This window comes from Poecilia reticulata, chromosome 5, assembly GCF_904066995.2.
Source record: "Poecilia reticulata chromosome 5, P_reticulata-male-v2, whole genome shotgun sequence".
NCBI lineage: Eukaryota > Metazoa > Chordata > Actinopteri > Cyprinodontiformes > Poeciliidae > Poecilia > Poecilia reticulata.
Window position 1 is genome coordinate 27,912,934 of NC_088834.1, and position 13,268 is coordinate 27,926,201.

Sequence of the window (13,268 nt, forward strand, 5' to 3'; positions counted from 1 at the left end):
TAAAACGCCAAATGGTAAATGGTAAAAAAAAAAGATAAAAAAGAAAAGAAAGAAAAATTCAAAACGTAATACTTCATTTTAAGGTAAATCTATTTATGTGAGCATTAGAGAAATTTAATTGCCTGAGCAGATTGCTCTAACAATTTGTTTGTTTCTAATCTTTTAATTTTGTGTTTCTTCAAATACTGAATTAAAATCTAGGTCACTGATAATCTTTTATTTCTTTCTATAGAGTCATTACCCCAGTTATTAATTACTCTGGAAAACCAAAATTATTATTATTTTATTATTATTATTATTATTATTATTATTATTATTGAAAATCTACTATACAAGTGTGAAACAAGAACTTAGTTAAATTACAAACAAATCGCAAAGCAACATTGGATTTATGTTTTGTGCATACTCTATAACTCTGACACAATATTCGTGTCCAATGGCTTTAAACCACCGAGAGAAATGATTGATGGTTGGACAACTTTATGTCATTGGTCATTTAATAATAGTAAAATTAACTATATAATTAGCTACAAAAAACCCTGGGAATCCATCCAGCTTTGAGGAATTGCAACATCCACTCACCAATCAAAAAGATACTCATTCAAATACAAAAATGTAGCTGAAAACACAATTAAAAAAAAACATTCACACAAAAAGTACTCATTACAAACACAGTATATAGCTGCAATAAAGTACATTACTCCCAACTAAAATGTCTCAAAGAAAATAAAAGAATTCTAATCTAACAATAACGATATGGTTTTTTAGATGAATTTAGCTGTGATGTTAAAAGTAGTAGTTTCAAATCATTAAATATTGGTGAACGCAAAATCTGACAAAGGAATTATCACTGAAAAGTGAAATTTTTCTCTTCATCCCAACCTGAAACCAATGTAGAAGAATAGATTGCTGTTCTTCTAATGTTTCTTGCATCACTAGTCACGTTTTAGCTTTCCCCTGCACGCCGATTTACATAAACACCTGATAAACATGACAGCAGTCAGAAGCATGAGCAGCACTGCCCCTGTTAGGAACAGAGCAACATCTACAGAGTGGTAGATGTACCAGGGCATTCCATGGGACTGTGCTTTCAGGTGAGCAGCACCTTTGTTCCTCATTACAAACTCTATCCAGAAGAGGGCATTGTCTATGGGCTCTATTGGCTGGTCTCTGTGCAGTCTGGAGAGTCTCTGCATGTTCGCTCTGTAGGACGGCTCATTCAGGACTTCTTTCACAGCTTTCAGGAAGTTGTCATCTTTGTCCACCGTGGTCAGGGTGAGAACTTTTGCTCCCCCTCTGTCTTGTAGGCGGAGCAGATTGTCATACTGGTCGAAAAACAAGGACAAACCCACCACTGGGACTCCGTGGTAGATAGCTTCTTGGACTCCGTTGGTTCCTCCATGAGCCACAAACAGCTTCACCTTTGGATGCCCTAAAAGGTCTTTTTGCGGCATCCAGTCCACCAGTAAAGTATTATTCCCCAGAGTGGACGGTTTGCTTCCGCTGTAGCTCCAGATGACCTTCTGGGGCAATTCGGCAAAAGAGGCTGCAATCTTATTTGCCATGTCGTCTGGAAGGCTGGGCACAAAAGTTCCCAAAGACATGATGATGACGCCGTGCTCTCCAGAACTCTGCACAAACTCCTCCAGGTCCTTTGGTAACGGTTTCGCAGGCGTACAGTGGAACCCTCCCATGTACACAACGTTAGGCATGGTGGGACGCGGATAGTCAAACACAAAATCGGTTCTTATCAGCCAGATGTCGGCGCCAGACTTTATCTGATCAAAGTCCGCATCAGGTCCAAGATATTTGGAACACAGTGGCTGGTATACCAGTTTGCTCACAGAGGTAGTCTGGATCTGGGTGATCAGATATGTAATCATGTTTTTGGTTCTCTGAAAAAAGTTCATTTTATCAGTATAGCCAGATAAGGTGACAGGAATATAGGATATGGGTGAAGGAGCGACGGCAAAATGAGCTTCTTCAGGATTTAACCAGCGGACATTGTAAACTAGAGGAAGATTAAGATATTTTGCCACAATAGCTCCATTTCCCCACCAGGGGTCAGTAAGAACCAGGTCGAACTTGCTCTGGTTTAATCTCCTCATCAACTCCGTGTCGTCTAACATGGCTGGTAGAAATTCACTCACAGCTCTGTGAACCTCAACGTTTTTATCAATCATCCCCATGGTTACATGGAGAAAACTGGCCAAAGGTGAAGCCCCCCGTTGAAATTTGATGTACTCGGTTACGAGTCTTCTTGTGTACTTCTTGTCAAAACTCCTTTCCACAGGAACTGTGAAGGTGCTGTAGTACGGGGAGCTGTCCTTGACGTACCAGCTTTTGCTGGAACGCGCAATGGTAATGTTGTGTCCTCTGGAGTGCAGCGCTTTAAGGAGGATCTCGTTGTTGAGCCAGTGGCTTCCCTCAGTGGGAATGACCAGGATGTTGCCGCTTTGACAGCAGCTGGGAACGAGGGTGAGCAGCAGCGTGGCGCTCCAGCAACAGGTCAGCTTCATCTGGAATGAAGGCAGGGGTCAAGGTAAGAACCGAAAATATTGTCAGAGAGAGAGAGATACTCGGTAAACAGCCAGTGAATACCTTCTTTACCCCCAAATCCCCCTTTTTAAAAAGTAAGCATTCAGCTGTTTGGCTTTATAGCTGAAACCAGATATTTATTTACCATGTACAAAAACACATAATTAAATGCCAGAAAAAGGAGAATAAAAAAAAAGAAAAGAAAAAGAAAGACTTTCCTCAAACTCAGTAGTTTAATTCAAATTTGGTCAGTTTCTTGATTTATTTTTGTTAATGGTGTCAATCCATTTAAAAAAATCTGATTAATCACACTTCAGTGCTGCAATTAATCAAGATTAATCACTTTGCTCAACTTTGTAAACTCGAAATGTAATTATTAACATTTTGAAAAATGCTTAAGAAAATGTTTTATTGTATCAAACCAAATCGAAGATTTCGAGCTCGTGTCCTTAGAGTGTCACACTAACGACTCACGAAAATTGAAAAATGTTCAACTCTTCTCGCTGTGTAATCGTGTACCATGTGTTGGGTTCACTCCGAGTGGCAAAACCTTTACCTTTCGCTGTCCATGTGCCGAGCTGCGCTGCTGTGAACCTCTTTGGTCAAGTCATTCGATTAATCTTCATTATATTAATGCGTTAAATTTACTAAATTACTTACACGTGTTGAAAAAAATATAAGATAAAAAAATATAAAGTCCAGCCACAGTTAGATTCGAAGTTGAAGTTATTTTATAAAGTTGTTATAATTTAATAAGTTATGACAATTATGCCAAGTTCGTTTTCTATATAAGAAACCCAGCTGACTATATCGAGTCCTGACTTTGCATCGATCGCTCCTTAACGATTGACATAGTGGTCAGTCGAGTGCAAGTAATCAGTTTTTATTGTGGTCACTTCCATGGAACTATTTAGAGATTTGTGTGATTTAATCAGGGTGGAACAATGTTTAACAATCCCCCCCCCAAACGCAACAACAACCCCAACCCCCCAAACAAAAAACTCAAGTTCTGCCAGAATTTGCTCCCATCTTTATATTTTGTCTGTATAGTTAAATTCTTTTTAAATTTGAAATGAGACCAATTACTTGAGAAGCTTTTTTTATTTTATTTTACCAACTACTTTTTTTTACTCTTCCTTTAATAATTTCCCAGATGGCTACTTTTTTTTGCTCCTATTTGAGTATAAATATATTGAAGTGATTTGTGGCTGCTCTTCCCACTTCTACTCTGTACATAAAAGCGCTAAACCTCAGATTTTTTGTAGGCAAGGCTTTTAAAACCTCATGACTAATAGTCACTGAACCTAAACTTTTTGACCGGTGTGTGATCGCAGTATTGAGTATTTCACATTGTTGTTGCTTTTCCTGTTCCAGAAGTGAAAATTTGCCTCTCAACATACTCAGGAAGGATTCCTCCAGTAAAAAATTTTAAGAAGAAAATTTTTATAAGGAATAAAAGTAAACATATGTATCAGTCATGTGACGTCTAAAGTTTTTATGTACATTAAATAGCATGGAAGCAGGTTCACCCATCCATTGATGTTTCAACTGGTCCAACCAGTGTTACACAAAATCCATGTTGATAATATAGGAATTAAATCAAATGTATCAAGCCAATATAAAGCACACAAATGTATTTTCACATATTAAACCACGCATAGACTGATTTTAACTCAGCCATTTCTACTTACAGTGGGTTTTGATTGTCCAAACTAGAAATCCGCAGCTGTTTGAGCGTTTTAGTGTCCTATGAAAAACATGAAGAGTCACCATGAATAAAATACAGAGACAATCCCAGTGAACGATAGAGCGAGCAAAGAACAGTGATAACAATGTTACTGATTAACAAGACTGATGCAGAGGAGACTAAACGGATTCACTTCATGAATTACGCAGTTTGTTTTTATTTGAACTTTAATGAAGTTTTCAAGAACCTGATTTACCATCTTTACTAGAGTTTGTGTGCTGCTGCTGTTGTTGTTTAAATGCAAATGCTTACTGGAATAATTTGATAATTGCAATCAAACTAAATCTCTAAATATCTCAATAATCCTAACCCTTAACCCCAAGCAGCTTAATCCTGCTGTTTTTTGTTCCAGTTACTATCCACATTCTGCGACCATAGGTGATAGTCTGAATACACACTGTAAAAAAAATAAAATAAAATAAAGTCTTTAATTTACAGTTAAATACCAGCAGCTATTGGCAGGAATTTTATCGTATTTGTACCGTATAATTAAGGTAAAATTCTGGAAACCATAGCTGCTGGTATTTTACTATAAACTAGAGATTTCTTTTTTTTTACAGTGTAGATGGATAGTAAAAGCAAAGAGCTTTGTTCAAAAGGCCGTGGGGTAAAGATCCAAACCATTGTTTTTCAACTTGTCTGAATGAAAGTGAAACTACTCTTCTCAAGCCTCTAATGCAGTGTTTTTCAACCACTGTGCCTTGGCACACTAGTGTACCATGAGTGATGTCAGGTGTGAAAATGATCCAATTTCACCTACCGTATTTTCCGGACTATAAGCTGCTACTTTTTTCCTACACTTTGAACATGCGGCTTTTCTGTGGATTTTTCTTCAACCACCAGGGGGCTCTTTAGCAGGAAGTGAATCATTGGAAGTCAAAATTGGAAATCAAAGAAGAACGCGCTAATTTTCCTTTAGTTTGGTCCCCAAACTACGGCCCGCGTGCCGCATCTGGCCCACCGCCTCATTTGGTCCGGCCTCCAAACAATACCAGAGAGCATTCATGGGAAATAATGAACTTTAGCACAATATGCTAATTTTTTGAGAAGGACCTGTATAACAATTGAAGGTGATATAGTTACTATAGTTCTGCTATTTCATTACAAAATTGATATTCCATAAAATGTTTTTTTTTGTATTATTTTTTTAAACATTGCCATGTTTCCAAATAGAAGTTTCTCTGTTCAATGAAAATAAATGAGAGCCGAAACTAGCCAGGAGTAGATATTAATAAGTTTTCCTTAAACATCTCCAATAGATGGATAAGCCTGGCAAATAAATTCACAATGTGCTGAAACATGGAATGATGAAACAGTAAAATAAATGCATATTTTTGCATTAATTTGGCATATAATAAAATAAATACTTCCTATTTTTTAATAAGAAACATGTATTATAGGTAAAAATGAATGCATACTTTTCCAGTGTACATAAAAAAATCACATATAATTGTATTTATTTATTTATAATTTTAAGAACAATCTGGTGAATGTTTTAATATTATGTATTTATTTAAAGGAATTTTTTTAAAGTATTTTTAACTCTTAATTCAGTCATTGACTCAATAATTATGTTTTTTTCCCCTTTACTAATTACTTCAACTCAAAAAACATAAAATATTTCAGATAATCAATTAAACGTAAACAAACAAACAAAAAAATTACATATGTGACTAAGTCCTGAGGATGTCGTCCTCAACATTCGCGTGCTTCTCTTTTTCTGGACTAGGGACTTCATATCCCACAATTCCCACTTCCGCTACCTAGCATGTTGGCAGGCAGCAGAAGTACTTTAGTTTCGTGCAGCTAGCTGCTGCAGCAGTTACATGAGTGGAGGAGACGTGGACTAAAACACGAAAGCCGTGGAAATGAGAGGTACAAATCTGACAATTGTTTGTCTTGTAACGATAAGTATTCGTTTTGCTGTAGGAAGTTGGAATAGACGTCGCGAGCCTCCGATATAGCTGACGTCTGTTGGAGTTAGCAGTTAAGCGTAGCCTCTGAAGTTCTCCTTTAGGTAATGCTTCCAGTTAAATAACAGATGTGAGAGAACAATATACCCCCCAACACTATTGTTTTGGTTCCGTAGTTTAGTTTCACTTCATTTTTCTGCTGGTACTAGTTTGTAGCTTTTAGTCACTGTAGAAATAAAGCAGGGTATAACCCCGTGCATCTTTAAACGACGCAGTCACGAAGCCGCCCGACCTTTGGACCTAACTCTCAGTCTGTGTCGGTCCTGCTGTCCAGGGGTGTCGCCCCGCCGGAAGTAGCAGGGATGGAAGGAGAAACTGGCAAGGCGACCGTGTCCTGGGAGAACGGTCTGCTGGCTCCTGTGGACCGGCTGCGCTCGGATAGGGCGGACAGCCCCACACCGGGTCTGGTGGAGGGGACGGAACCAGGTGAGCTGAGATAAACCCACTCTCAACACTCCATGCTTACTCAGCACATCGATGCATCTGGAGTGTAATAATAATAATAATAATAATAACAATAACGATCTGAAACTATTTCTGGGGTGATTTTGTTTGTGTTTGTTTCAGGATTCACATAAAACTGTTATAAGTGAACTTCAACATGTCTGTATTTCCCAGACAGATGTTTTTTTTTTCTCCTGCAGTAGGGCTTCAACATCATGTAGACTCCAGGTCAGTCTTGGACTAATCTGGATTAGATTATATTGAGGGTCTTTTACTGCCTTTGTAGCAACTTTTCAGAATTTTCAATTACAGTATATCCAAAAAGTTTGGTTTGGATTTGGATTTGTATTTGGCCCCCAACACTTTAACAGAACCACCATTTATTTAGGTCTTTCGGGATATGCCACTCCCCACTTCGCCAGACTAGGGCCTCATTTATCAGAAAGTAATACAAATTTAGGTGCAAAAGTTCCACATCTAATAGATGAATTTCCTGGCCACTGTCTGCTCAGAGTTGATTTTAAAATCCATAACCTTATTTATTCACGGTTTCAGTGGGATTGTCCACAGAATTTGTGACCTAGATGAAAGAAAGATGATGAAAGCAAAGACGGAATAAAAAAAAAAACTATAACTGTTGACTTGAAAGACATATACACATACTTTAAACTTGAAAAATGCAGAGTGTATTTGTAGCTAGGACAGCTTATATCTTGAACCTAGCGGTATTTTGTGATGGGGTCATGCTGAAGGTGGTTTGGGTGTGAAGTGGCATGACTGTGCACATTCTAGGGTTGTGTAAAATACTGCAGAACGCTGTGCTTTAGCTCTTCCTGTCATGAAAGACAGCAGTACATGCAGAAATGAGTTGAACTATAGCACTATAACTATAGCAAGTCATTGTGTTTTCATAAGAGCCTGCACTTGTTTTCCGCAAGTGCAGGCAGCACTCAGTGAAGAGCAGCTGCTAATGCTAATGCAGAACTAGCTACAGCCTTTTCCAGGGTTGAGACTTGACAGCAGGCTGGAGGAATTCTGCAAGCTCACTTTAGACGTTCTACAACACAGTCGTCAAGGTCCAGTTCTCCAGAGCCAGTGTCCTGCAACCTTTAGATTAGGGCTGAAATGATTAATTGTGATTAATGAAATAATCATCAACTAATTCAATAAACGATTAATCGTTATCTGGAGTATACAGACTCAAAAAAGGGACATTTACTGAAAAAAATAACACCTTTAGAGCAGTAATTAAGCTGTAATTACTGCTTAATTAAACTGTACAAAAAATCTATACATTTTGTATTTAAGATGAACACACCTTTGTCTGTAAATATGTTTTAGCCAAATCTCCTCAAATGGAAACGTTTTAGCTTTGCCTCGTTCAGATTTACTAGAGGAATTTTAACTTATTGCATTTTAGGAACTAAAATGTATTTTCTTATTTAAAAAGGAACTGAACTATTTGTTTTATATTCATATTTTAATGTAATTCTAACACTGGACAGGGTAAAGTGGTTAAATTAAAAATCTGTGGAATATGTCAATTTTTCTGTGTCCGATTATTCATCAGAGACATCTATAGAAATTTCTGAGGTTCAAAATGTGGAAAATGATGGAACCTCAGAAACGTCCACTTTTTTTTTTGTGCAAATTTTGACTTTTCAAACTCAGAATTGTCCTATTTATTTATTTTTATTTTCTGAAAAAATTGAGAGGAGTTTTTTGGTGGAAATGTAAATTTATTTTCTATTTACAGTGGCCTTAATACTCGGTGGTAAGAAAAAAGCTCTTCTGTCCCCCAGTTTACTTTTAGTAGTTCTGTGGTTTTTGGCGCCCCCACCTGGCCTACGTCAGAACTCCTGGATATGTTCATAATCTAATTCAAATGACACATATGTTATAAAAAAAAACCAAAAGTCCAAGCCTGACATGTCATCACTTTGGATGTTTCCACTAGGATAAATATTGATGTTTTTTCAGATTAAACTCAGTTGTTTCTATTTTGTTTTTGTGGAACATAAAATCATAATCTGATCATGATTGTGGATCTCGAATGGATGAGGTTAGGTACTTAGAGGATGTTTTGACAAATGCACCGTTGGTTAACCACTTTGATTTCAGGTCTTTTTGTGGTATTTAAGAAGAAATGGCCTTCCATTAAAAGCCATTTGTGTTAATAATTCTGTCCTTTTTATCAATGCAGGCGCTGGTCAGCAGAGTGCCATTTTCTATCATGCACAATCTTATGAAGACCTGACCGCCGAGGCTGAGGAAGACGCTCAGAGGGCGCCAGGGTCAGATGATTCAGCAGAACCTGATGAAGAGGAGTTCAATGAGCTGGTGGGGGAGAAAAGCACCAAGGAGCGGCTCAACAAAGACTCTTCGTCCGAGAGCAGGACCAAAGAGGAGGACGTGTCCAGTGAGGCGTGGAGGAACCACAAAAAACACGTGTTTGTGCTGAGCGAGGCCGGAAAGCCGATCTACACCCGTTACGGCACGGAGGAGGCCCTGTCCAGCACCATGGGGGTGATGATGGCGCTGGTGTCTTTTGTAGAGGCGGAGAAGAACATCATCCGCTCTATCCACGCAGGTCAGAGAACGCTTTGGTATTAACTCAGTCAGGTTTTGTCCCCATCATGCTGAGTTTGATACTTTAGTAAAACCAGTCAAGTCAATTAATGCTCCTTTATCTTAAATTGTGGTAAAATAGCATATAATATTGATTAATTGGTGATTGGTAACGCGTTCAGCAAAGCAGCTAATCGACCTGACCCCTCTGTGTCTCGGCTCCCAGACGGCTGTAAGGTGGTTTTCCTCACCAAGAGTCCTCTGGTCCTGGTGGGCGTGACCAAGAGTGGTCAGTCGGAGAAGGAGCTGCTCCGGGAGCTTCAGTACATCTACTACCAGATCGTCAGCCTGCTCACCCTGACCCAGCTCAACCACATCTTCCAGCACAAGCAGAACTACGACCTGCGCCGCCTGCTGGCCGGCTCCGAGTACCTCACCGACAACCTGCTGCACCGGCTGGAGCGCGACCCGGGCCTGCTGCTCAGCGCCGTCACCTGCCTGCCCCTGGCCAGCTCCGCCAGGGACGTGGTGTCGTCCAGCCTGCAGGCGGCCAAGGCCAAGAACCTGGTGTTCTCCATCCTGCTGGCCGGCGACCGCCTGGTCACGCTGGTCCGCAAGAAGGACCAGTTCCTGCACCACATAGACTTGCACCTGGTCTTCAACCTCGTCGGCTCATCTTCGTCGTTCCGGGAGGGCGAGGGCTGGACGCCCATCTGCCTGCCCAAGTTCAACACGGCGGGCTTCTTCCACGCCCACATCTCCTACCTGGAGCCCGGCTCCGAGCTCTGCCTCATCCTGGTCTCCACTGACAGGGAGGACTTCTTCAACATGTTGGACTGCAAGCAACGCTTCATGGAGAGGCTGAGTAAGCGCAGCGCCTACCAGGCCATGAAGGAGGCGCTCAAGTGCCAGAGCTACACTGTGGTGCAGGTCGGAATCCCAGAGCTAAGGCACTTCCTGTACAAGTCGAAGAGCTCAGGCTTGTACACCAGGTGAGAGGTCAATGTCTGGCGGAAACTAGGAATGCACCGATTCACTTTTTTCTTTTGTTTCCGATGCCGATAGCTGAGGTTTAGTATCAGCCAACACCAATCTGACACTGAAAAACTGTCAATGCACCAATATGAAAATTTTGTTTGAATATTACTGTTATGGCCGATAACCAACATTTACAAATATTATACATAATTTAGTGCCATTTCTACACCTTTGTAGTATTTAATATTGGATCGGTGCATCTCTAGTGAAAATGCTCATTTTTATCCTCTAACTGAGATGTTGGATGTTTTTTTGAGTACTTTTATGTTTGTTTTTTTTCTGTCCAGTCCAGAGATACCTGAGGTGTACCAGTCTGATGAGGAGCAGGAGAGGCTGATGGGACTCTACCAGGACCTTCACAGCTGTTTGCACCACCCGACCAGACCGCTGCGCTCCTTCTACCGCTGCGGCGAAGCTGAGAACCTGCTGGCCATGGTGGGTGGATGTCTCTGTCAAAACGTAAAAGTATCACAGCAGAAGCTGCATTTTTGCTTTTATTAAGGAATTCCACACCGCTTGAAATGGAGCGCAGATTGTAGAAAAAAAATTATGTTTAAATAGAGTTGTTCTTTTAAATAAAATAAACAATTGCATAATTATTCACCTCCTTCAAGTCGGTGTCTGGATGCTGCAGTTGATGCATCCAGCCTTGCTTAGTTCATCGTGAGAGTTTCAGCAGTTCCTCTTCCTACATCCCCCAGAATGCTGTGCGGTTCTAGACTGGAGTTCAGTGAATACTCAATATTTAATATTCTTTCAGACACATTTTTTTTTATTGCTCTCAGTCACACGTCTGTTGTATTATAGGTAACCAAAAATGACTTCCAAGCAATACTTCCCAACTGCAATATCACAGATATTAGTATGAGGATGACAATTGTGGTGCTGTATATTGAGCAGCTCTACATGCAGTTGTTGCTACTTTAAAGGGACAATAGCTGCAGATTTTGTTCAAGTTAAATAAGAATGTTACTGTAAAACAGTAATAGATGCTTTGTAAAGTACAGTTCTACTTTTTGGAGAAATATAAGTCCAGCTTCATCAGTTGGTAGATTAATTATTGTAAATGGAAATAAGATTTTAGAATGAAACCAACATCAAAAGTAATTCCAAAACTCACAAACGACCTCATAATAAAAAGAAATAAATAGATAAAAAAAATTCAAAAGCTAAACATCAGAATTTTGAGAAACAAACAAAAAAAAAAAACTATCTTAATCAATTCACTTTTTGGATATAGTGTTTTAAATTGCTTCCCTTAACTTTTTAATTGGGAGTGCATTCTGGGAGTATTCTGTTACTGCCACTTACTGGTGGGATTGTTTACCTTTCAGACTTTGTCTCTGGAGTTTGACGCTTTCGTTTGGTTTTACTTGGCCTGATGAATCCTGCAGCCTGTGATCCCACAGCAGGAGCTTTTATAAAGTATGAGATCCTCGGTGTTTCAGTTGTGTAATAAGAACCTGCTGAAATCAGTCCAAGCTGTTTCTGTTATTTCAAATCTGGGAAAATGTCTTGTAGGTTTACCATCTCGTTTCCTAAAAAAATGTAATTTTAAAAAAAAAATCAACAAACTAAAACAAAATAAATATCTGTAGTAGTGGAGCTTAAGTGAATGTTACATCCTGCTGCATTTTCATGCCACCTTTCCTGCATTTTTATTGTTTCTTCTGGCCTGCAGGTGACGAGCGGCTTCGAGCTCTACCTCTGCTTCAGTCCGCTGGCGACTAAGGCTCTGGCGTATTCTGCCGTGAACAAGCTTCTAAAGTGGATCCGGAGGGAGGAGGATCGTCTCTTCATCCTGAGCCCGCTCACATACTGAGCCGAGCTGTCGCCACCTACTGGCCTGGTGCCAGCAGCCTCACCGGACAATAAAACTACAGTCATCTCACCGTAGACAAGTTGATTGTCAGAGCTATGCATTTCAAGATTCTGGGATTCCCCCAATTTAATTCCTTTATTTGTTCTTTTACAGGCTTTGCTGTAGAAGTTGACAGAAAGCAGTGTTTTACCGGGAAGATTTTAAATAGTTTTATTTTGAATTAGGAGGGGCCGCTGCAGCTTTTTGCCTGGCTTGAGATAGAAATTGTTCATTGTGAAAGTTCTTAATAATAAAGACTCATTTCACGTGCTTCTAAAAGCACAACCGTTTTTTTTTTGTTTTTTTTTTAAGCTGTAATTTAATTTCTTAGGAATTTAAAGTAAACAAAAAAAAACCCGGGCTTTGCAAACGTGGCGCTAACAAGCTGCAGCACCTCTTACTGTCTTTGAAGATCCATTGGCAAAGCCTGTTGGCCACATTCCTGTTGAGCCCCGTAGATTCCAGGAAACGCTCCCGTTTTCCCGTCTATGCACTCCTGTCTTCTAAAGAAACACTCCATGTAAGAGACTGGAAGCTGTTCACTGTGTTTTTAAGCTTCTCGTTGTTTTTCTCGATGTAAACCGCTCCTGTTCCAGTGTTCAAACGCTAATGTGCCGTTTCATTCCTCTCACCTGAGAAATCAACCTTTTTATGCATGTGCCATGAGGGTCCTCTGTGTTTCACTATACTTTGTTTTTTTTGTTTTGTTTTTTTGCAACTTCTGCCTCCACTAAGCACGCCTTAACTAATTAGTTTTGTGCAAAAGCTGATAATTTATTGAAGAAGCCGAATTCACAGAACAATTGTCTGTTAATAAATAAGAGACCAATTAAAAGCTTTCGTCATCCTTGAATCCAGCCCAGATGAAAGCGTGTACAAAACACAACACTGTTTACCGTTGCCTTAAGCGGTAGGTGAACTGTACACACGCAAAGCACGATGAAAACAAGATGCTCCAAAATATGACTTTCGATTGGAGGAGACAGGTCAGTGCATTGCTGGTAGTTTTCATATAAAGATTGGATTAAAATGGACAAGGCAGGAATGAGAGCGAATGACAAATTCACATTTTGCTAATTAGCAATACATGTACATCTCA

General features: G+C 39.7%; 1 protein-coding gene and 1 pseudogene across 5 annotated transcripts; one reads left to right on the forward strand and one right to left on the reverse strand.

Annotated features, from left to right (window-relative positions):
• Positions 1-479: 479 nt before the first annotated feature.
• LOC103465530 (UDP-glucuronosyltransferase 2C1 pseudogene) lies at positions 480-4,631 on the reverse strand (annotated as a pseudogene). Its single transcript, XR_014087659.1, has 2 exons — positions 4,230-4,631; positions 480-2,519 (listed from the first exon to the last, which is right to left on the reverse strand). The product of XR_014087659.1 is annotated as a UDP-glucuronosyltransferase 2C1 pseudogene (transcript).
• Positions 2,095-13,004, forward strand: mon1a (MON1 secretory trafficking family member A). 4 transcript variants are annotated; one of them, XM_081607404.1, is made up of 7 exons: positions 2,095-2,215; positions 2,294-2,542; positions 6,533-6,684; positions 8,906-9,292; positions 9,497-10,262; positions 10,596-10,743; positions 11,990-13,004. In XM_081607404.1, exons 3-7 carry the CDS (start codon positions 6,561-6,563, stop codon positions 12,128-12,130), a joined length of 1,566 nt encoding a protein of 521 aa, XP_081463530.1. In that variant the 5' UTR covers positions 2,095-2,215; positions 2,294-2,542; positions 6,533-6,560; the 3' UTR covers positions 12,131-13,004. The 4 variants fall into 4 exon arrangements, with proteins under 4 accessions (XP_081463530.1, XP_008408706.1, XP_008408705.1 ...); XM_008410484.2 differs by lacking the exon at positions 2,095-2,215 and having other exon boundaries at positions 2,250-2,542; XM_008410483.3 differs by lacking the exons at positions 2,095-2,215; positions 2,294-2,542 and adding an exon at positions 6,008-6,160.
• The last annotated feature ends 264 nt before the right edge of the window (positions 13,005-13,268 follow it).

Bases quoted from the DNA above. Each gene is read 5' to 3' on its own strand.
- mon1a (XM_081607404.1), top strand. From the start codon at position 6,561: ATGGAAGGAGAAACTGGCAAGGCGACCGTGTCCTGGGAGAACGGTCTG. The intron at 6,685-8,905 runs GTGAGCTGAGAT...TTATCAATGCAG, and splicing joins GGTGGAGGGGACGGAACCAG to GCGCTGGTCAGCAGAGTGCC. The intron at 9,293-9,496 runs GTCAGAGAACGC...CTCGGCTCCCAG, and splicing joins CATCCGCTCTATCCACGCAG to ACGGCTGTAAGGTGGTTTTC.